The sequence below is a fragment of the Cyanistes caeruleus genome, unplaced genomic scaffold, assembly GCF_971803275.1.
Source record: "Cyanistes caeruleus unplaced genomic scaffold, bCyaCae1.hap1.1 HAP1_SCAFFOLD_11, whole genome shotgun sequence".
In the NCBI taxonomy this organism is placed as follows: Eukaryota; Metazoa; Chordata; class Aves; order Passeriformes; family Paridae; genus Cyanistes; species Cyanistes caeruleus.
The window spans coordinates 3,484,078-3,507,484 of NW_028255883.1; the positions used below are offsets into that span (position 1 = coordinate 3,484,078).

A 23,407-nucleotide genomic window follows, 5' to 3' on the forward strand; every position below is an offset into this window, starting at 1 on the left:
CAGACAAAGTTCACCAAGTCATTCCCTGCATTTATCCTTTTGGCCTTCTTTCATCCACTCAGTGGTCCAGCTTATCATGTTCTAGTGCTTATCAACAACTGATTGTGCTCTTGATTTGTACCAGTGCAAGAGATGTAGAATCATCTACACTGAACACACAAACAAACTCCCTCTGTCAGCCCATTTTCATGTTCCAGATCACTTTCAAAATGTCCATGGGGCTGTTGGAATGATGAGCTCTCCACTGCTGGCTGCAGGCTCTGGAGATTCTTTCTCCACATTCAGCCAGGCTTGTATTCCCCAACAATTCCTGGCAGCTCATCATGTTTTCTTCGGGTAGAAGAGTAACAATGCAAACCGTAGCAATGGCACAACTCCCCTGTCCACAAGGAAAAGCAAGAGCAAGTTGTCAAGTTCTTCAGATAATTTGTCCTGCTTTGCTGCAAGAGTTGTGCTGCACGCACAGTGTGGGAAGCCAAGAGAAGCTGCAGCTGGGGGCACATCTTGAGACAGGAGCTGCACCTTGTTCTCCAGGACAGGTTTTTGGAAAGAACAGACAGGAATGTGGAGAAGATTCTGGGAAAATTGAAACAGCTTTTTTAAGAAATGAAAATAAAACCAAAAGAAACTACCAGTATGTTTTTCTTTATTTTTCTCTATTTATTTTTCTGTTTCCCTTTTTCATCTTGCACTGTTTCTCCATCCCATTCATTCCAAATGGATCTCACCTCTAAGATCTGAGATTTGGCAAGTTTTAGACATTGTAAAATACCATGAGCGACACCCAGTTTTCCTTCCCCTGTTTTTCTTGGAAAGCAATGCTGGAGACACAAGTGCAGTGCTTGGGTCAGGTACAAATTCTGCATTCAGGGAATGTGCTCAGACAGTGTCTGACGCTCAGCAGGGACAAGGCACAGCAGCAGCCAAGGGCATTGCTGTGCCCCTGTGCAGGAATCAAGACTCTGGCTCTTGGCTCAACACGGCAAAGTTCCCGTGTTTGGCCAGGCTCAGGGGCTGCCCGGGGAGCGCGGGGCTCGGCGCAGGGCCGAGCGGGCAACGGACAAACGGCCCCGGGGACAAACGGCCCCGGTGCTTCAGTTGCAGCGGCAGCAGCGGCAGCAGCAGCAGCAGCGGCGGCGGCAGCAGCGCAAAGAGAAAAAGCAGCGAAAGAAGCGACATTATCGCCCTTCTGTATCTTCTCCTCTCCCTCTCCCACTGTTCCACCCTCTCTCCCGCGGTCCCTCACCCATTCCCGATCTCCTTTTCTCTCTGTTCCCCTCCTCTCCCAGTTTCCCTCTCCCCTTGCCCGCCCGGGACATGCCCCCGGCCCGCCCCTGGCCCCGGCCCCGGCCCCGGCGCCGGCCCCGGGCGTCCCGCCTCGCTCTCGCCTCCGCCCGGCTCTGGCCGAGCTGGCGCTGGCGCTTCTGGGCGGGCCTCAGTGCCTGGGGCTGGGGCGGTATCGCCGCCCTTTGGCTCCGCCTGCTCCGAGCCCTGCCCCGGCCCTGGCCCTGGTCCCGGCCCTTGCCCCGGCTCCTCCCGGGGCCCGCGGAGGACACAGGCGGTGCAGCCGTTGCCGCCGCCTCCGCTGCGGCTTCCCCGGCCCGAGCTCCGCCGCTCGGCAGCGCGGCCGCTGGCCCCGAGCCGCCGCTGTCGCGTTCCAAGGAGCGGACGCCTGCGGATGCTCGGCCCGGGGAGGTCGGGGAGCGCTCGGGGGCCGTTCCTGGCCCCGGGCCGAGCGCTGACGGCCGCGTCTCTTCCCCAGGGAAGGCGCAGGAGGCCCTGCAGCAGCGCTACAGGATCGGCTCGCTGCTGGGGCGCGGCGGCTTCGGCAGGGTTTTCTCGGCCACTCGGCTCTCGGATGGCGCCCCGGTGAGCAGAGGGGCCAGCGGCGGGCGGAGGAGGAGGAGAGGGCGGAGGAGGAGAAGGGGTCGGCGGAGGAGGATGGGGCTGGACACGGTAGGCGGCGAGCTGAATCCGCTGCTCCCTTTGGCTTGCAGGTGGCCATCAAAAAGGTGCCACGGAACCGCGTCCGGCACTGGGGCGAGCTGGTGAGTGAGCGGGGCCAGCGGCAGAAGCCGGGGCGTGCCGGGCGGGGATGAGCCGGGGCCCGGCAGGGTGGGAGCCACCAGGACACCTGGAGGGAGAGCGGGCGTGGGGCCAGCGGAGGGCACAGAGCATCCCGGGCTGGCTGAGGGCTCCCCGAGCCCTGGCACGGGCTCAGCCCCACTGACGGCACCGTGCTCCTCCCGCAGCCCGACGGCACCAGCGCACCACTGGAGATAGTGCTGCTGGACAAGGTGTCCACAGGCTTCTCCGGTGTGGTGCAGCTGCTGGATTGGTTTGAGCTCCCCAACACCATCGTGATGGTGCTGGAGCGCCCAGAGCGGTGTCAGGACCTGCGGCATTTCATTCGGGCACGGAGGTTCCTGTCAGAGGAAGAGGCGCGGGAGCTTTTCCGGCAGGTGCTGGAGGCCGTGCAGCACTGCACCAGCTGCGGGGTCCTGCACCGAGACATAAAACCGGAGAACATCCTGGTTGACCTGGACACCGGGCAGGCAAAATTAATTGACTTCGGCTGTGGCACCTACCTGCAGGACACAGCCTACACTCAGTTTGCAGGTGAGCCCACCCAGGGGTAGGCTCCCGGTCCCGGCATCTCCTGGCCCAACATCTCCTGGCCCAACATCTCAGTGCCCAACCAGGGTGTGGCAGCAGGGATTCCCCCAGGACTGGGGCTGGGGCAGCCAGCCTGACAAAATCCCCTGTGGGTGGGGGTAGCAGAGAGGGAGAGCCAGGACCTGTGCACCAGCTGGTTTGGTGTGCAGGTGAGAATGGGCTTGGACTGCTGTGCTTCCCTGCTTTGCCTTGGTTCATACTATTTTTTGGGCAATGCCAGCAGGGAGGATGTGGGTATGGTTTTTCCCCAGCACTGTGAGCAGGTTTTTCCTTTGTGTGTCATGGTCGGGCCTTGCCAGGGTTTCTGCTGCCCTCTTCCAGCACCAGTGCCTTCTTTTCCAACCCTGGGTTTGTACACAAGTCCCAGGTGCTGGCGAGAGGGCAGCAGGTCACCCCGTGTGCCACTGGGGCAGCCCCACATGCCCAGGGATGCTGGGCTCAGGCTCTGGGAGCAGCAGCATCCCCCTGATGAGCTCCATCCGTATTCCATAGGAACACGATCATACAGACCCCCGGAATGGACCAACTTCAGATGGTACTATGGCGAGGCAGCAACCGTCTGGACCCTGGGCATCCTGCTGCATGAGATGGTCTGCGGGAAGCACCCTTTCAGGAGGGGCTGGAACATCAGCTGGGCCCAGCTCCCGCTGACACAACGGCTCTCCCAAGGTGGATCCTCATCTCTGGGCACGGGGGGAACACCATTGTTGGGAGATAGCAGCGGGCTCGTGAGCATCCCGCTCTGGCAGCTGCTGAGGAGGTGGCACATGTCCTGCTCTCCTCCAAAACAGAGAATTGATGGGAAAGTTCAGGCCCAGCTCTGGGCACATCCAGTGTGGCCTGGGCACGGGTATAGCGGGGCAAAGCAGACAGGAGCCTTCTCCAACTGACCAGTGGTTTGTGGTTTCTCTCCCCAGATTGCCAAGTTCTGATCAGGCGGTGTTTATCCCTGCACTACTTGGACAGGCCCTCATTAGAAGACCTGTTCTGTGATCCCTGGATGCAGGATATTCATCAGCCATAGAAGAAGGGAGAGAGCCACAGGCACAGTGATGCAGGGACCTGGTAAGTTACAGCTCCACACATACCCTGGCAATCAGAAGCAAAGAAACCCAGACTTCTTTGTCCTGCCTGTGTCACTGCACAGGGCTCATCGAGTGAGAACACGCAGCCCTTGTGCTGGAGCTGAGCTGCTCTGCCCAGCACTGGTGGCCACCATCTGAGCTGGTTTTGCTTGTCCTGGTTCAGTGACAGCCGGGCCCTGGGCAGAACCCTGACAGCCTGGTGTCACCCCAGGGAAGAAGGAGCCCCTGGAGAAGCTGCACCGGGTGGGGCTGCTCCTGCTGCTGGGGACATGGAGGACAACAGCAAGGATGACAACCTCTTCCTCGACCTGGCCAGTGGCAGCTGGCGATGATGGACTTTGATTCTGGCACCTTCTTGAAAGCCAGGCTCCACAGAGAATTTTCAGGTAAGTCCAGACCCAGGGGGATGCTCCCAGATTTGTGCATTGGCCGGGAACCAAAGGTTTCCCCTTTGCTGGAGTGGATGCAACTGATTCTTCAGTGGCTGCCCAGCTGGTTTTTGGCAGGGCTGGGGGTGTGGGCTGGGGTGGTTACGAAATGGAAGTGGGCTCCTGGTCCTGCCAACAGCCCCCAGCACCCACCGTGCCCCAGGCTGGGGCTGGGGCAGCCAGCCCAACACAAACAAACCCCCATGGCAGGAGCACAGGTGGGACTCCAGAACCTGAGCACGGCTGCTTTGCTGTGCAGGCAAGGAAGGGCTTGGGCTGCTCCACTCCCCTGCTTTGCTTTGGGATCACCGTGATTTTGGGGGACAGTGCAGGGGGGAAGGGAGAAAGCATGGGCTTTCACCTCACCCGTGGGTGGGTTTTTCCCTAGAATGGAGGGGTTGGGCCTTCCTCAAACTCCTGACAGACATAAGATTTTTTACCTTTTTTCTTCTTTCCCCTTTTTGTCTGTAACCTATTTTCATTAATTTGTTGTTTGTTTTCCTAAAGGAAGAATTCTAGGTGGGGTCCAGTCTGGATCGGGAAGTGCTTGGTGTGGTGTGGATGGGCCGTGCCCTTGGAGAAGGCTGAGGACATCGTTTGGGACCAGCTTTTCTTCTGGCAGCAGATGGTGTGAGGTGGGTCCTCATCTCCTTGGCATGGGTGGGACAAGAGCTTTTGGGAGATGGCAGCGGGCACAGGAGCATCCCGCTCTGGGCAGCTGCTGAGGGGCTGGATCTGCCGTGGCTGGCTGCAGACTGGGCACGTGTCCTGCCCTCCTGCTCTGCTCCCAAAGGCAGCAGTGATGGGCAGCTTTGGGCTCAGCGCTGAGCACAGCCAGCATGGCCTGGGCACCGTGGCTGGCTGGGACAAGGGGACAGGAGCCTTGAGCTGACGGGCGGTTTCTGGTTTCTCTCCTTGCAGCCGGGCTCTGCGGATGCTGAGGCTGCTCTGGGCTCTGCCAGGGCTCTGCTGGGCTCAGCACCGGGCCGGGATCAGCCAAAGAAGAAACGGTGTGACCTGCAGCAAAGACTTGAGCATTTTGGCAATGCAGCTCAAGTCTGCAGAGTGTCCACCTCCAAAGGAAAACATGACACCCCCCCCAAAATTAAACTTGTTCCATAACTTCTGAAATTACATCAATCTGGAATGACCCCAAATGTCATTTTTCAGCTTTCTCAAGCTGTAGCTCAGCCCTTCTCTGAACAGTTCTCTCCCCCACCTGCCTTTTACTTCACAACTGCTCCCTCCTTTCCCCCAGTGATTTCCCAGCCCATCACAATCTCCATCACACTGCAGCCTTCCTTGATGCCCCTCACCACGAGGAAGGCCAAGCCCCAGGCTCAGGGACTCATCCTGTCACTGGCTGAAGAGCAGCAATGTCTGTGAGTGCCAGGGGCTCTTGGATGTCTCTGAATTCATGGACAGAAGGGTCTGTCTGTGCCAGGGGCTCTGGGATGTCTCTGAATCCATGGACAGAAGGGTCTGTCTGTGCCAGGGGCTCTTGGATGTCTTTCTATCCATGGACAGACGGTCTGTCCTTGCAAAGGTTTCCATAATATCTTTGTACCCATGAGTATGGAATGAACACAGAGGGTGAAAGTGTCAGTCACGTTGTTTGCACACTCCTTCCTTTCCATACAAGACACATCCATGCACACCCCCATGTATAGATATATTAAAAGGATAGGGATGGATAGAGATTTCCCACAGAGCTCTAACTTTGGCATAACTCACCTTGTAAGCCATGGCCAGGGGATTTTTTTCCCCAGCTCTGTGTGGGTAGGTGTCCAGGAACTGAAGGGAACAGCATTTAGAAGCAGTTTCAGGATTTCTAGGCAGGAAAGGGAGCTGACAACCATCCACATAACTCACCATATTCGTCGGGATGGGCTGCTGGTTCTTTAGGAATATGGCACAATGGAGACACAAGACTTGGGATAATCCCAGCTCTCTGTGGATCTGTGCAAAGGTGGAGCAGCAGAAACACCTTGTGTCTTCTTTGGGGACACAAGGTCCAAGGAGCTGGGCTGGTGGCAGAGCGTGACCTGGGCTGGTGGCAGGTGAAGTCCCATTTCATGACATCCTGGAGTGGCACAGGACAAAGCTCCAAGCACCCACAGCCCCACTGAGGAAGTCCTTGGAGTGCTGCACATCCCATAGGAAAAGCTGCATTCACTCAGTCCATTGGGATTTATCATTTCCATTTGCAACGCTTTAGGTCCAAGTTTGAAACTGCAAAATTTTGACACTCAAGACACAGTCATGAAGAACATGTATTTCCTATTCCTTTAACTGCAGTGTAAAATATCTTAACATTGGAAAACATCCATCAAATCTGTAAAGGAAGGCAGCTAATGGATCCTTTCCACTAGCGCATGTACAAACTAAGGAACTAAAATCAAAGCTGAGTTCTCTTTTTCAAAGGATCAGTTACCTCTTTCTTACTCCAGAGTTATAGAAGATTTTTCACTACACGTTTGCGAGTAATTTTTATCTTTCATGTTTTTTTCGTGTTTGTTTGTTTGTTTGTTTTTCTACAGAAAACATGTCCTGGAAAAGGCATGCCCTTTGCTCTGGCTTCCCGTGTGGAGCAGCTCCCTTCGCGCTGGCTGAGCTGCTCAGGCAGAGCCCGGCAGCTCCCCGCCCTGCAGGGCTGAGGCTTTTCCCCGTTGCTGGGCACAGACTGATGGAGCAGCAGTGCTGAACACCGGCACACGCAGAGGGACCAGAGCAGCTGCCTTTGTCCACCTGGAGCTCCAAGGCCAAACTCTGAGCAGGCACGGCTGGAAGAGACTCGCAGGCTCCCTGTTGGCTCTGCTGCCCCACTTGTGCCTGGCCCAGCTCTGTGTGAGGCAGAGGAAGAACAAGGGGCAGCTCCCTCCCAGCCCCAGCCCAGGGACCCCTCCAGCCCCAGGCCTTGGGCCACTGTCAGCACCTGCTGCTCCAGCCACGGCTTCTGCTGGCACTGCCAGCAACAACCAAACTGGGGCTGGTCCCGAGGGAGCTGCAGCAGTGCCTGGATCTGATCCCTCAGTCTGGGGCAGCCCCCTGGGGGAACAGAGGACGCAGCAAGGGGGACAAAACCAGGCAGGGTCAGAGACTGGGAAGAGCCACAGCTGGGAGCAGGAGCAGCTGCTTCACTGCACTCTTGGAGAAAGCTCTTGGCTGAGTCAAAGCGCTGAAAGGTGTGAAAGGCAGAGAGGAGGCCACACCAAACAATGCTCCTGTTTTCACACCCTTCTGTAATAAATGGCAATGATTCGTGCTAACTAAATTGTAACTGTTTGGAAAGTTATTATTAGGAGCAATCAAGGGAATTAGTGTTACAAGGCAGATGTACCCCCCTACAGATGTTACATGTTAAAGTTAAGGTACAGGATGTAGTTTTGAGATAAGAAATGTCCTAAGACAAAATCAACCTTGAGATGGATAAAGTTGGTATGACTTTAGGCATGAGGCCTGAAAATTATAAAAGATAAGACTAATTAGTGGAGCGCAATGCTCACTTACATAACACTAGGCTTAGTACGCACGTGCAACCTGTGAGGTTATCCAGAGGACAATGAGGATGAGTGTAAGCCTTCAAGCAAAAGACCACCAAAAGAAGACTGAAGACCCCCTAGCAACAAGTGAAGCATGGACCATAGAAGAATAGTAATTTAAAAATTGGAAGTAGGGGGAAACTTGCAGGAAACATGAATGAATATGTAGAAGCGTACAGTATATAAGTTTAGTTTTAATTGCTTTTTTTGTACATGAGGTAGGGTGAGAAGCCCTCCCCATACTCCGGTCAGTTTTACTTATGCTTTAATCATACTTAATTACTGACAAACTATATATATATATATATATATATATATATATATATATATATATGTGTGTGTATATATATATATATATATACATACCTGAATATATTTACTAAATTGTACTCTTTCACTAAATTGTATTTCTTTTATACCAAAACTGGATTCAATGCACTAAATTCTATCCATTTTTTCTTTATTATTAAATTACTATTAACTCAATAGACCTAGTTGTCAAAATTCTAATTTCATTTAGAACACTAACAGAAATGAGCTACCAACAGAGCTTGTTTTGATCTACATCAAACTTTGAGAAATGTCCCTCCTCCTGACAGCGACTCCTCTGCAGCTGCTCTGGGAGATCTCCTGGGCCCAGCCCAGTAAAGGAGATTTCACTGGAGCTGAGGTGCTCGAGGGGGCCCATTTCAATGCTCTGCTGAAGCCCAAGGACATTGTGTTTCCCCAAGGAGCAATGTTCCTTTCTGGCACTCGCTGGCCCATGAGGGACAGGATTCACTTGCTGCTCCTGGGTGAGTTACAGCCACAGCGAGAGGGAGGAGCCCACCCATGGCTGCTGCTGGGTCCAGACATTGGGTGAGATAAAACTGTTCTAAATGAAATTGGAATTTGGACAACTTGGTCTCTTGAGTTAATAACAGTTTAATTAAAAATGAATACAATTTAGTAAGCTGAATAATAATTGGTATAAAAGAATACAATTTAGTAAAAGAATACAATTTAATAAAAAAATGCAATTTATATATGTAATTAACAAGTAATTCTCTATGATGAAAGCATAAGCAAAACTGACCGGGGTACGGAGGGGGCTTCACACCCTGCCTCACATCGAAAACAAAGCACTTTAAGCTAAACTTATATACTGTATGCTTATACACATTCATTAATGTTTCCTGTAAGTCTCCTCCTATTTCTGATTTTTCTGACTTAACGCCACCTTTCTTCACAGCACATGCCTCACTTGTTGCTAAGGGGTCTTCAGTCTTCTTTTGGGGGTCTTTGGGCGAAGGCTTCTCCTCATCCTCATTGTCCTCTGGATAACCTTACAGGTTTGCGCATGCATACTAAGCGTTGTGTTATGTAAGTCTACTAATTAGTCTGATATTTACTGATTTTCAGGCCCTATGCCTAAAGTCATTCTAATTTTATTCATCTCAAGGCCGTTTTCAGCTTGGGACATCACTTCTCTTCTAAACTACATCCTGCACCTCAATTTTAACATGTAACATCTGCAAAACTGCATTGTAGCACTGATCCTTTTGATTGCTTCTAAATAACTTTCCAAATAGTTCCAATTTAGTTAGCACGATTCAATTCCATGTATTACAAAGCTGAGCCAGAGCTTCAGCATCTCTCCCAGAATCCCAGAATCACAGAATGCCTTGGCTTGGAAGAGACCTTCATGTTCATCTCGTTCCACCCCCTGCCATGGCAGGGACATCTTCCACTATCCCAGGCTGCTCCAAGCCCCTTCCAACCTGGCCTTGGACACTTCCAGGGATCCAGGGGCAGCCCCAGCTTCTCTGGGCAAGCTCTGATCTCTGCCCAGCTGAGCAGGGACAGGAGCCGAGGGAACGGCTGGAGCTGGGCCAGGGCAGGGCTGGGCTGCAGATCAGCAAAAGCTTCTTCCCCCACAGGGGGCTGGGGCACTGGCCAGGCTCCCCAGGGAATGGGCACAGTCCCGAGGCTGCCGCAGCTCCAGGAGCCTTTGGCCAGCGCTGCCAGGGATGCACAGGCTGCGATTGTTGGGGTGTCTGTGCAGGGCCGGGGGCTGCACTCCATGATCCCAATGGGTCCCAGATCCCAGCTCAGCCCCTTGTGCAGCTCTTACCCTTTGGCTCAGCCTTTGTGTCCCCTGGAGGCGCTGGCAGAGCTGATGGGGTGGGGCAGGAGCGGGACAGCCCCAGCGTTCCCCTGGCAGTGACACCACAGCCGGGCCAGCCCCAGCGTTCCCCTGGCAGTGACACCACAGCCGGGCCAGCAACCCCAGCGTTCCCCTGGCAGTGACACCACAGCTGGGACAGCAGCCCCAGCGTTCCCCTGGCAGTGACACCACAGCTGGGACAGCAGCCCCAGCGTTCCCCTGGCAGTGACACCACAGCTGGGACAGCAGCCCCAGCGTTCCCTCCCTGGAGACGCTCCAAGGGAAGCGGCCAGAGCCACGTCCAGTCAGCGGAACTGAGCGGCCACTGAGCACCCCCGGCCTGGGCTGCTGTGGATTCCTCTGCACACAGCTCAGGGAAGGTCCCCTTGGCCACCCCGACAGTGCCACAGGCAAGTGTCACACCCAGTTACAGAGCTCTGCCCAGAGCTGACAGGGACAGTTAATTGGAAAAAACAAACAAGCACAGCGCCGGGAAGGTCCTGGTGCATCGAGCCTTTGCTGCAGCCAAGGAAAGCTCCTGCCTCAGGGTCACCTTTCCTGCTCAGCCAGAGCCCCGAGTGCCCCAGCAGCAGCAGCAGCAGCAGCAGAGAATGGCAGCATTGCCCCGGGCTGGCTCAGGAGGGGGAGATTTCCCCCTCGAGAGAGGCTCCTCTGCCAGGTTTTGCATTCAGGCACCTGCAGATCCCTCAGCTCTGGTTGCACAGCAGCTGGAAATGCAAGTGCAGGAGTTCTGTTCATGGCCAGCCCCAGCGAGTGACAGCAAGGCCAGGGCCCTGGCAGTGGGACATTTGCAGGGAGCGCCTGCTGCAAGCGCTGGGGGCTGGAAGTGTGTGCAGAAAACAGCCCGAGGGTCTCTTGGCCGAGGCCAAAGGAACAAAGTTTCAGTTCTGGCCTCCGCAGGGAGCACCAAAATGGTTCCTTTGCACGGCAAAGTTCCATAGGCGGGTGTTGTAGGGCCCCCTGAGGAGAGCTCAGGGTGTTCAAAGTGCCTCGGCCGGAGCAGCTTTTTGTCCCGCTCCGGGGCCATTGCCGCAGGCTCGGGGTCCCTGGGAAGGCAAATGAGGAGAGGGTGGAAGCGGTGCGTTTGTGGTTTTAGGGTTTGGATGTTTTTTTTGTGGGGGGAGATGTCCGGTTGTGATTTTGGTGTTTTTGTGGGGCTGGGGGAATGTGTTTTTGTGAGCTGTGCCCAGCGGTTTGCAGCCCCGCAGGTGCGGGGAGCGCTGGCGCAGCCCCGGCCTGGGCGGAGCGGCCCCGGGCGGGCTGTGGGAGCCGGGAGCGGCCGGGCGGGCCCAGAGCCGCCGCCTCGGGCCGGGAGCCCCCCGGGCAGAGCTCTGTGCTCGGGGCCGAGGCCCGGGCAGCGCTGGGCGGCCCGTGGGCTCCCGGCACAGGCGGGTCCGTGTGGCCGGGCCGGTGCCGTGTCCGCAGAGGGCTCCGAGGGGAGCGGTCCGGGCCGGCCGTGGCCGTGTGGGGCCTGGTGGGGCTTGGGGGACCGGGCCGGGCAGAGGCTGAGGGAGAGCGGGACAAGCGCTGGCACAGAGGCCCCGGGCTCGCCGTGCCCCCCTGGCCACGCAGCCGGGCTCGGGGGCCGCCTGGATCAGAGGCAGCCCCGGCTGCGGGGGTCCCCGGGGGTCTCTGGGGAGGGGGCGGCAATGGGGGCTGCCGGAGCTCTGTGCCCGGGGCTGGGCGCGGCTGCCGAGGGAGCGGAGCATGCAGGCTCCCCCCGTGCTGGGGCTTGCTCTGCCCGCCTCAGGGGCTGCACTGTCAGCCCGGAGCCGCGTGGGGATGGCCCGGGACCAGCAGGGCTGGCAGGGAAAGCGGCAATGGGGGCAGCAGAAACTGGCAGTGCCAGTGCTGGGGGTGCTCCCAAAGCCTGCAGATGTTGGGAGCATGAACAAGGGGGCCCAGGGATACCCCAGGAGCCTGAAACAGGGAGCCCAGACAGTGCTGCCCGTCCAAAACTCCTGGGATGCCAGAGTGGTGAGGCCAGAGAAGGGGAGCCTCCTGGCTTGCCAGGAGCCCCAGCAGCCCAGAGAGGGGGTGTCGCCCTGAAAACTCAGCTTCTGAGCTTGCTAACATAGTTTTCTAAGGACTTTCCCAGGACAGTAACTGTAAACATAGATATGTGTACATTCTTTCTGTTACACGTCTTGTGATGGGCATCTCTCATGGCCAGTGCAGGGGGAAAGTGTTATCCTGACCATCCAATCCCTGGCCGTGGTCACAAGCCTATAAATCCTGGGAGGAAAAATAAACTCTGCTCTTCTTTCATCACACCTTGACCTGTGTCCGCGTGATCTATTGATCCTCAGCGGTAACATCTGGTGGCCTCGCCGTGTCTTGCACGTGTGTTACAGGGTACTGTCTAGCCTGTGGCTATGGATGGTTTTGGGCTTTCTCTTACGGAGGGCCTGGTTCTGGAGATATGGCGTGCAGTGCATGATCAGAGAGGGACTGATGTGTCGTATGCTGACGTTCAGCGATTGTGTGAGTATGGCAGACTTGAGGGGTTTTTCCCTGTGGTTGAAGCAATTTTTTTGCAGTAGGCTTGGGAGGCTTTAGGCGATTCCCTGATCGAGGCTCTGCTGGTCGGTTATCAGCCCCGGGTGCTCCAGTTGCTGGGGATCTGGCAAAGGTGCGGCGGCATTCTGAGGTCGGGTCCCGAGGTCGGCTCCCCCGGGATCGCCGGGGCCCCCGGCGGGTTGAACGGAGCCGCCGCGGGACCGGTGGCCGTGACCCCACCTCAGCCGGCGCCCCGGCGGTGTAGGCCCGGGGCGGGGTTGGATCCCTGCCGGCAGGCTGTCAGGGGCGCCGCGGACCCGGGGGGTGTAGCCCCACCTGTTGTAGTGCATCTAAAAATCTTGGTACCTCCCAAGGGTAAAACTCACCTCTGGTTTGTGTAATGTTAGTTCCTACCTGAGAACCTTCTTTCCCCCCCCTTCCCATTGGCTGTGACCACCCTGCATCCCCTAATCACCCCTGCCCCCTGGTATAAGAGATAAGACCCAGAGCATTTCGCTCTCTCTCTTGTCCCGGATGGACGACAGACAATAAACCCGGGATAATTCCAGCAAGTTTGAGCCTCCTGTGTCTAGATACTTTGAGTCCATGTTGTATCCACTCCAGGATCCCCTCCGCCGCCTGTGCCCTGAGACGAGCAAGCTCTCACCACAGAGGGTGGGACAGAGGGGTCCCGTCGGGGAGAAGGATAGCAACACCCACCTCGGCCCACGCCCCGGCGATGGAAGCCCGGGGCGGGCTCACCTCCTCCGTATGCTTTCCTGGCACAGACCGATGGGGGGGTGCTTGAACGGGGGGCCTGGGGGATGCCTCAGGGTCTGTCCCGTGTCCCTGCTGCGGCTGGGCCGTGCCCTGCCCCGTGGTGGGGGACGGGCAGGGCCCGGGCTCCGCGCCGGCAGCCGCGCACGCTGTTCCAGTGCAGGAGCGGCCGGCACCGCTTCTTGGACCTTTCGCCCCTGAAGAAACGCTGTTAGGGGCGGTTCCGAGTGCTGCCCCCAGCATGCCGGGAGCAGGCTGTGCTGAGCTGCCTCTAACCCCCCCCGCCTCAGGTTCCCAGGCATCACCCGAGCCTGCGGCTGGAGCCGGCCCTCCCCTGTCGCCTCCTGTGGCTGTGGCAGACCAAGGTCCTGAGCTGTTTACCACTGGCTCAGGTGGTGCTGCCGCGGGGGCGAAGCCGGTGGCCTTGACGGGCCAGGGGTCCCAGGCTGCTGGAGCCTCTTCGGCTGTCCTGTGGACTTTGTCCTCCTGTCAAATGACTGTGCAGCTGAGCGTATCAGGCATTCCATGTGCTTCCAAATGCTTTGGTCCGGTGGATGAGGGAATGAGTGCTCTTCTTGTGGCGTGCTTGAATGCCACTGCTCAAGGCATCATTGCTCACCTAGGAGACGTTGATTCGGATTTCCTGGGGGGCATTTCTGCCATGAGTTCCACACTCACCCCTCCTGTTCCTATCCCTGCGGGACCTGGATTTGCTCACCTTGTGCCTTTTGAGTTTTATGTTCGCAGAGCTGAGAACCAGCTGTGGGGAGATGGTGGCTTCGGGTTCCCTGGACCTCCCTGGGTCACTGGACTGCTGTTCTGACAGCCAGGGGTCATCCTGAATGGGTCTACACCCTGTCCATCCTTGGTGAGATGCTGTCAGAGACTAGCTTCTGCGGGTTCTTGACACTGGCATGGATATCACGATTGTCAGGTTTGCTGACGGGCCCCCGGAGTGACCCTTGGACCCGATGCTGACACATTCCATGCAAAGAACTTGAGACTGTCTCTTTGTTCAGCAGATTCTGTTCTCTCATGATAGACTAGACACCCTCCGTGACTTGATGCAAGAACAGTTGGATCACAGTGATCTGGAGTTTCAACCAGTCCCTGGGACATTCCTGTTTTCTGTGTCAAGAACAAGTCTGGGAAATGGAGGTTGCTATAATACCTCCAGAAAGTTACTGCTATGATGGAAAGCATGGGGATGTTGCAGGCTAGCATGCCTTCACCTGCCATGCTTCCTGCAAATTGGCTAGTCCTCATCGTGGATCTGAAGGATTGTTTTTATGATTCCTTTGCATCCCGATGACAGACCAAAATTTGCCTTTCTGGTGCCAGCTATCATTGATGCTGAGCCCACACAGAGATATCAATGGAGGTTTTGCCATAAGGCTTGTGAAAATTTGCCTGCATTTGCCGATGATATGAGGCTCTAACCCTCTCTGGAGTTTGCAAGCAGTTTCCTGCTGCTCGTCTCTATAACCTCTCTGAAATTATTTGAGGGTCAAAAATAATTTTGGGACAAACAGTCCCGCATTTGGAGGTGCAATTATTTTTTTTTGCATTCAGTGCAGACACTGCATGAATGATGTCCAAATATTAATGGACTTTCACATGGTTGTGTCCCTAGATGGGACTGACCACAACACAACTGTCTCCCTTGTTTGGTCTATTAAAAGGGGGACTCTGATTTTAAAGTCACCTCTGACACTGACCCCAGAGGCACAGTAGATGCTGGAGGAGGTTCTCTGAGCAGTTTCTGCTCCTCAAGTTTATTACATTAATCTTTCCATTGATGTCGCTGTTTTGTTTTTAGTTTGTTTTTTTTTTTTGGAGAGTCATGAGGCTGGATCAGCCCAATTAATAGAATTACAGACTGCTGTCATAGCATTTCATAGGTTTTCCCAGGCACCTTTCAATTTGGCCATGGATTCTGCCTCTGTGACCAGATTGAGAGCCATCCACAAGCAGGTGTTGATGTTGGACATTTGTTTCATTTATTTTTGGGGGTTTCTGGTTTTTTTCTGGTTTTTTTGTTTGTTTGTTTGTTTTTTGTAATAACGAAAGCATGAGATATCACCCTGAAATTACAGCCTTCTGATTATATGGAGTATTGTATTTTCCTGTTATTTCTCTTTTTGATTGTTTATAATGTTGCTAGTTTCTTTGTTCATTTTTCTTTTTTCATTTCTTTTTGTTAAACCAAAAAGGGTGAGATGTCACCCTGAAAACTCAGCTTCTGAGCTTGCTAACATAGTTTTCTAAGGACTTTCCCAGGACAGTAACTGTAAACATAGATATGTGTACATTCTCTCTGTTACACGTCTTGTGAAGGGCATCTCTGATGGCCAGTGCAGGGGGAAAGTGTTATCCTGACCATCCAACCCCTGGCTGTGGTCACAAGCCTATAAATCCTGGGAGGAAAAATAAACTCTGCTCTTCTTTCACCACACCTCAACCTGTTTCCGCGTGATTTATTCATCTTCAGTGGTAACAGTGTTCTGTAAAACAGGTGAGTTGTTACAGCTTCTTGCCCCATTCATCACTGGATAAAACACAAATATTGCATTGCTCCATGCCTACTTTCTTCCAAGTAAAGGCAGATTTTGTTCATTATTCAGTGGGACATATTCATCTGTTGAGAAGCAAATTCTCCTTGCCATTCACAAAATGTTGATTTGCTCTAATCGGATTGTAATTAACACCAACCTCTCTGTGTAATTAAGGCTGATGGATTGTGAGGCAAAGTGTTGCAGAATTTGCCCTGGAGAGAGTTTTTTTCTAATTCAATGATACTGGAAGACAGCTGCAGCCTACCATACTTCTGGCATACTAGAAACGAAAAAACAATCTTTCAAACAGGATTTTATGCTTTCTTCCTCCTCTTCCTCCCAGGAATTTTGATCCCTGAAGTCTGAACTCTTCAGCTGCCTCACAAACACTGTTTCAATTCACACAGGCATCCATGAAGTGAGCAACATATCAGGACTGTGGCTGAGAAGCTGAAAGCAATGTAGGTTTAGAGCACCAAAATTAATAATCCATTTCCCAGGTTAAACCAAGCAATTCCCAAATAACTCTACCTATCCTCAGGGATGTTTTAAAACATGTAATAGTAAAAGCTGGGAGCAAGGAGAGAGAATGTCAACAAAATTAAAAATACAGCTATCTGAGATCTTTTTATTCCTATGAAAACAGAGTCAAAATTGTTTATATATGGAAAATTATCTAAGAAGTGAACAAGAGATTGTCGAAATAACTGCTTGGGAAACAAAAATACCTAACTACAAAGAAGTTCACATGTAGATTTATAAGAAAACATACTAAGACAAAAAACAGACCTACCAAATCTAAAACTAGTAACACTGTCTCATATGTCTCAAATAAAAAAAAAAAACAATAAAAAACAAACAAACAAACAAAACCAAAAAAAATTTAAAATAGTCACATTCTCAAGAGCATTACTATATACAGGACCCTGCAGGTAGTGGGAATAAACAAAGGAACTTTTTCATAGGAAAGAAAGGAACTTTTTTCTTCTTCTCAGGCTGTGGGGGCTGTCACGGGGCAGGAAGGGTCGGGGGTGGCAGTGGCTGCTCAGGGATGGGTTTGGCCCATGTCCCTGGAAGGAGCCACTGCCCAAGCAGCTGCACTGACCCCGGGCTCTGCTCTCAGCCTTCTGGGCTCTGTTGGCTGGCACAGCCTGTGCCAAGGGGTGGCAAGGTGCCTGCAGGCCCCAGCTCTGGGGAAACAGAGACCATCCTGGCCGTATCCAGCGTGCTGCCAGCTCAGCAGTGGAGCACAGCACGGGCTCACGCTGCCCATTGCTCCCAGAGATGCAGCCAGCACCACCAGACAAGCTCACAATATCTGGAGAAGCATGAGAAGAGTTTTCTGCTGAGGAACACAGTGTTTGATTAAGTTAATGGCCATTGTGGCTGGTGGAGCACTTTTCCTGATGATGTGCTATGCTGGAATCTGGTATTGCTGGAAGAGAGAAGGGTGAGTGTTTTGCTGATCTCAGCCTCAAACAGCTTCTTGAAAGGCTGCTCTTAGTCAGGAAACATTCCCAGTGAGGCTGCTGTGCACTTGTGACTAGTCCTTGGTTGCCCAAATCACTCTGCTGAGAGTTCTGCTGCTGCCCAGGCCTTTCTTTGGCCTCTTAATTGCTGGGCCTTGTCCTGGGGAGCCCGCTGGGGCTGCAGCCAGTGCTGGCTGCCACTGAGGCTGCCTGGCCAAGGGCAGCCCCAGGAGCAGCGGGCAGAGGCAAAGCAAGGTGGGCAGGAGAAAGAGCAGAGACGAGATTGCCCTTGAATGGCAGAGGCGTTCTGGGGCCCGCTCCTGGCCAGGGACCCTGCCCAGAGCCATCCCCTGCTCACTGGGGACATGAAGGTGTCAGGAAAATTAATCCACAAACACCAGAGGTTTATGTCCAAAAAGGAGACAGAGGAGTCGTTTCACTTTATTTGAATAAAGGGAGAGGCCATGGGCCATTCCCCTGGGGTCTCTCAAGTTTTTTGGAGGACGCAGCCTCTTTTTTATCCTAATTTCCTGGCCGCATGTCCCTCCCTCTTTCCCCACTGGCTGAGGTACTTGAGAGGTAAAGATTTCCCAGAGTGCCTGATACCTAACATTCCCCTCTAATGTATAACCCTCCCGCCTAATTTTTAATTCTCAGAAATTTATGGTATTTCCCCATTGTTTCTTTCGTATTTCCATATCCAGTTTCATTTATCAGCAAACCTACAGTTTGTTTGTAAAGTGAAATATCTTTTTTCCATTCATCAATCACTGGAATCTTTCCCATTGTTTCTTTTATATCTCAGTGCTAGTTTTATCTATCAGCAGACCCACAGCTTGTTTGTGAAGACAAATCTCTCATTCCTATCAATCTTTTTTTTATTTTTTTAATAATTGTCTTTACAAACATTAGTTTTCATTGACTCATTGAGGCTCATTGTTCCTGGGTTTTTTTTTTCTTTGTTTTGCAATTATTTGCAATGACATCAGTTTCTGCCCTTTTGTAGCTATTCCTGCAGTAGTAGGGATGGCTACTACCGGCATCCTTTTCATCACATGTTGAATAAGTTGTACTAAGCAGGGGATCATGCATGCTAAAAAGATTAGAGTTGCTACAGCACAAGAAAAAGCATTTGTTAAACCCATAGTTTACTAGGTAACCACCAAAACATGCCTTATTCTCATTCTTTCCATGTTTGGACTGGCACATGAGTTAACTTTCTTATTGCTTTTTTAATTTGTTTCTCCACCCTTCATCTATCATATAATTTGCCACACACTCTCCCTTCTTCTGCTGATAGTATTTGTATTTCTAAGCTGTCACATGAGCTTTCTACCTGCAGTTACGTTTTAGATCTGTTCTGTTAGATCTGGAGCAGAACCTTTTACAAAGGGTTTGAGTTTCGTGTTGGTGTTGCTACTTCCACTGATAGTCATCTAAAACGTGTGTCCTGCTTGTGAAATTGTTTTGGGGGCAGCTTAAAAATAAGGCGTCCAAAAAGCCTTCTCTTTCCCCACTGTTTCATAGCCTTCAGAATCTTTTTGGTAATTATGGAAGAAACACCTTGCTTAGCTACTATTAGTGAACTGAACACGCGTTTGATTCTATTTGCCGTGATATCTGAAACAATTATAAGGGGGTCTAACAATCTAAACCTAAAGTCTAGTCACAAACACTTTCTCCCACATATTTACTTCTTGTTCTATTTAGACAATAAATGCTTTTTTCAGAAGAATGAAGCCGCCATGGATTTCCGTCTTCATCTCAAAAATCTTCTTTATTATGGACCTAACTCACTGTTTAGCTTTGACTGGGCTGGCCACTTATGGCCAGTTTTCAGATCTTTCTGGCCTTCCACAGACTTAACAATTTATAAGGTTAAAGGTTTTTGCTACTTCATCTCTTAAGGTTAAAAAAATTGCTTTTCTACTTTTGGCTTCAATATCAACTGGCTGACAATATAAAGCTAAGATTATTAAGGCAAACATTTTAATGGTGAAATTTAATTTCCTAACTTAATTTTTACTTTCACGTTGTCTTCTGCACTACCTGTAGCGAGTGAAGGCACAGAAAGATGCTAACATAAAGAAAACAATGACAGCAAGGATTGGCTGGAGATTTGGGAGAAGTGATGCCCACACAAACTGTTTCAGCAGCCAGTTGGTGGGAGGCACACGGGGCTTCCCCTGATGTTGATGGCCTGGCTACTGCTCTAGTCCACTTTTGTGGAGCATCAGTGGCAGCCTCCTGTGCTTCTCCTCTAGCTGAGGTGTCTGAATTTCTGGGGCCTAAGAGACCTTGACTCGAGTGTGATGGGTCTGCCCGTGTTCAGCTCTCCTGACGGCTGTTTCTGTCCTCAGCAACACTTGCACAGGTCTGCGCTGCTTTGCTGCTGCTGGTGCTTCTTTCTACTCCTTCACTAGGATTCAATCTCCTGGCTGGATGTTGTGAACAGCAAAGTCTAAAGGCAGGGTCTGTGCTAGCTGAGCTTCTTGTCAAAGAGATTTCACAAGAGATAGTATCCGGGCTCCAAACAGTTTCCAATATATATCACTTATCTCTGCCTGCCCACAAGGCTGAGAATTACAAGGATAAGGAATTCTAAACATCAATTCAAAGGGGGATAATTGAGTATCCTCCCTGGGTCTGGCCCTTATTTTTGCTAAAGCCAGTGGCAAGAGCTGGACTGACGGCATCTTAGTTTTTATTACTAGCTTCAGAAGGTGTTTCTTTATTTCTCCATTTATCCTTTCAATCTGGCCTGAACTCTGGGGGTGCCAGGGGGTATGGAGGTTCCATTGGACCCTTAAAGCTGTCATAACTCCTTTAAGAATGTTTTCTGTAAAATGACTTCCCCTGTCTGAGTCTATTGCTTCCACAATCTCATATCTTGGAATTATTATTTCCAAAAATACTTTAAAATCTGACTCTGTAGTTGCTGAAAGGGATGGAAATGCTTCTGGCCAACCTGTCAACTGATATACTATTGTTAGTGTTCAGGAACACACCTAATCATGGACTGATTATATGAAGGTGCTTTATTAAGAGCTCTGGGGGTCAGGAGTACACATATCCAAATCTGACTCAACTTGGTTTTGAGCTGAACATGTTTTTATACTCTATTGTTATATAACTTACATATTAATTATTAAACTTACATTGTTCTATTGTATGTACTGTTTTTACCCAAGCATGGATTTCTCATGATCCCCTCTCAAGCCCCTAACATTGTTTCTCATGTTCTCTAACAATAATTCTATCTAATCACATCTAACAATTGTATCATTTATCATATACTGGTTACACAGGTGCAGTTTCACATGATCTTTAGCAAGCACAAGGCCTAACATTTCCCAGGGCCTACTTTTCCCAGGGTTTGCCAAGCCTAACTTTCTTTCTATATCCCTGAATTGCTATGATTTTAAAATCTTTTACTATCACTATCAGCAGAGAAATTTAAATCTTGCCACTTGAGGCATTTCACTAAAATCTACCTGGCATCTCTGCAAGGGACATACAGCCCAAGGCCTCCCTCCCCTGGCAAGTTTCTTTGTAACTCTGTTATTGGTTCTAGCACAAATCAAACAACCCTCAATAGCCCGCTTTGCCAGAGTAAAAAAAGACCCAGAGCAGCATATATTTTTAGGAAGGTTCTTCACTGTCCCTGGGAGCCTCAATGACTTCTTTCATCAAGTTGTTTTAGCAACTGTAAGGACAGAGCTTTACATATCCACTGTTTACCATCTCTTGTAAACCATTTCCCCCACTTTTAAATTCTGCATCCTCTTGCTCCATTAAGCAAAATTCATACTGTAATAACCTAGCACTGGTCATCCACTCAGAGGCTCTCTCAGTCAACAAAGCTTTAATCTGATGTGAAAATTCAACAATCAGATACCTTCCCCTTGTCAGCTTTCGGGCCTCAGCCACCATCAGAGCTGTGGCTGCAGTTCTGCAGACAATGGGGCCAGCCTCTGGCCACTGGCTCTAACATTTTAGAAAAACAGGCAGCAGGCCTCCGTGTTCCCCCATGCTCTTGCACCAAAATTCCTTTAGCATGACCCTGTTGAACATCCACATAGAGTTTAAATTCCTTTTCTGAGACTGGAAGAGCTAAGACTAGGGCATTAACCATTTTCTCTTTTAATTTTTTAAAGCTTTGCTTTCCTTCTGGTGTCTATACCATGACATTAGGATTGTCTTGGCTTAAAACGTCATATAAAGGTCTGGCCACAACAGAAAAATCTTCAATCCATAGTCTGCAGTACCTTACCAATCCTAAAAAGTGCCATAACTTTTTTTTGTCTGGGGTAATGGTACTTATAAAATCCCCTGTATTCTTTCTGAATAAATTAATTTTATAAATTAATAATAATTTTATAAATTAATAATATAAATGTATTATTTCTGAATCAATACACCATAACTCTCCAGTTAGAATGTGAGCTCAAGATTTGACCTTTTTCTTTTTCTACGAACTGGCCTTCTTTTCAGACACTCTAAGTTGTTTTTTAGCAAGAAAATTAAGTAGCTTTACAGTAGCCTCTTCAACCACCTTCTCCTGTTCCCCTGACAAAGCAAATCATCCACATCCTGCAACAACCTAACTCCTGAGGCTGGAGTAAACTCTCCCAATATTTTCTGCAAAGCTTGCCCAAACAAAACCAGGGACTCTGTATATCCCTGTGGGAGGACTGTCCATGCCAATTGTTGTTGTACCATTTTCCCTCCTTTTGCTCCAGTCATTTTCCCTTCAAACATGATCCAGTTCAGTGGCAAGCAATGCCACTGCCTAAAGCCAATCACATTTTTTTTTCTAGTAACCAATTACTACCCTGTCCCAGTTTTTCACATCAAGTCCATCTTAGGTGTAGGGAGGTGACGAACAAATTAACCAAGGAAAGATAATCAAATACTTTCCCCTAAAGTTTTCCTGTAGCCTCCAAAGAGAAAGCTGCATGAGAAATACCTAGGCCTGCACAGGGACAACATCAGCCCCACAAGGCAGCAGCAGCTGCAGAATCAGCCTCAGGATTAGAACCTGCCAGTTCCAGCTCTCCACAACAGACCACAGACTGCTGGGGGGTTCCCCACAAGGTAGGAGCTGCAGAATTAGCTTCAGGACTGAAACCACAAAGTTCTGGCTTCTTACAACAAAACACACAAAAAGCAGAGGGGCATGGTCAGACACAAACTTTGAAGAATTTAAGATTTTAGACAAGCTGAGGCCTTATTGAAAAAGAAGCCTTGCTAAATCTAATTAAAATAAATAGATGGACCTTGCTAAAATTAAAGGTAGATAGAGAGGCTCTGCTTAAATTAGAGCTTAATCATTGGCTAATAACTAATTTTTTGTAAGCTTTATGCTTGTTCACCTGGGCTTCTAATGAGAAACAGTATCTGGTAAAGAACTTCAAGAGCAGAAGACAGTTGCACATCAGAAACTCATTGAAGATACGAATCTAGGAGCCCAGCCAAGGGTCCATTTGTCACTTTGCATTGAAAAGGTAGAAAGGTCAGAAGGAGGAAGAGCCATATCCCTTCCTCCCCTCTGTGACCCCTCCCCATAAAAAGACCAGTGACCCATTTCAAAGATCAAACTATGCATGCTTAATTGCTTTTTTCCTAAGTGGCATAGGAAGCAAAAAGTGGGTGGTAACTGGGTTATGAATATGTATTTGTATTCAGTACTTCTGTAAATAAAAAGCCTGTATTCACCTGTATTTGGGGCCTTGTGTATTAAGGGGTGACCTGACACATCGACCCAGCACTGCTAATAAACATACACTTTTTAACCTTAAACCAGTTAAGGAGTCTTTGTCTGTCTCAGTTGGATATTGATACTAGATCATATCCATATGTTAGAAAATCACTCTTAAAATGCATCCAAAAATTGCATATGGAAAAAGGAAAAGAACTTGTGGGTTTGAGAAGATGAGGATGGATTTTGTTAAAGGCACATTGGAAACAGCACCAACAGAAGGAACAATTGTTTTTGGAATGTTCCCACATGAAGGTCCAGAAGAAGGTTTTAGTCTTGAGCTCAGGTTTGTTTCTGCAAGTGAAATAACAACAACAACAATAATAATAATGAATATATAACACAATAATATATATAAGGATCCATAATTAAAAATTAATAATGTTAAATAATGCTGACAATACCAATTTCTTAGCTTTGGCTGCTCACTGTAACACTAAAAATACTA

General features: G+C 50.5%; 1 protein-coding gene across 4 annotated transcripts; it reads left to right on the forward strand.

Annotated features, from left to right (window-relative positions):
• The first annotated feature begins 1,078 nt into the window (after nucleotides 1-1,078).
• On the forward strand, nucleotides 1,079-7,463 carry LOC147647335 (serine/threonine-protein kinase pim-1-like). 4 transcript variants are annotated; one of them, XM_086872365.1, is made up of 8 exons: nucleotides 1,079-1,869; nucleotides 1,998-2,048; nucleotides 2,253-2,619; nucleotides 3,169-3,345; nucleotides 3,594-3,741; nucleotides 3,925-4,147; nucleotides 4,697-4,824; nucleotides 5,111-7,463. In XM_086872365.1, the coding sequence occupies exons 1-5, from the start codon at nucleotides 1,318-1,320 to the stop codon at nucleotides 3,698-3,700; spliced, it is 1,254 nt and encodes a 417-aa protein (XP_086728491.1). In that variant the 5' UTR covers nucleotides 1,079-1,317; the 3' UTR covers nucleotides 3,701-3,741; nucleotides 3,925-4,147; nucleotides 4,697-4,824; nucleotides 5,111-7,463. The 4 variants fall into 4 exon arrangements, with proteins under 4 accessions (XP_086728491.1, XP_086728493.1, XP_086728492.1 ...); XM_086872367.1 differs by having other exon boundaries at nucleotides 3,973-4,147; XM_086872366.1 differs by having other exon boundaries at nucleotides 1,103-1,869; nucleotides 4,701-4,824; nucleotides 5,111-5,329.
• The last annotated feature ends 15,944 nt before the right edge of the window (nucleotides 7,464-23,407 follow it).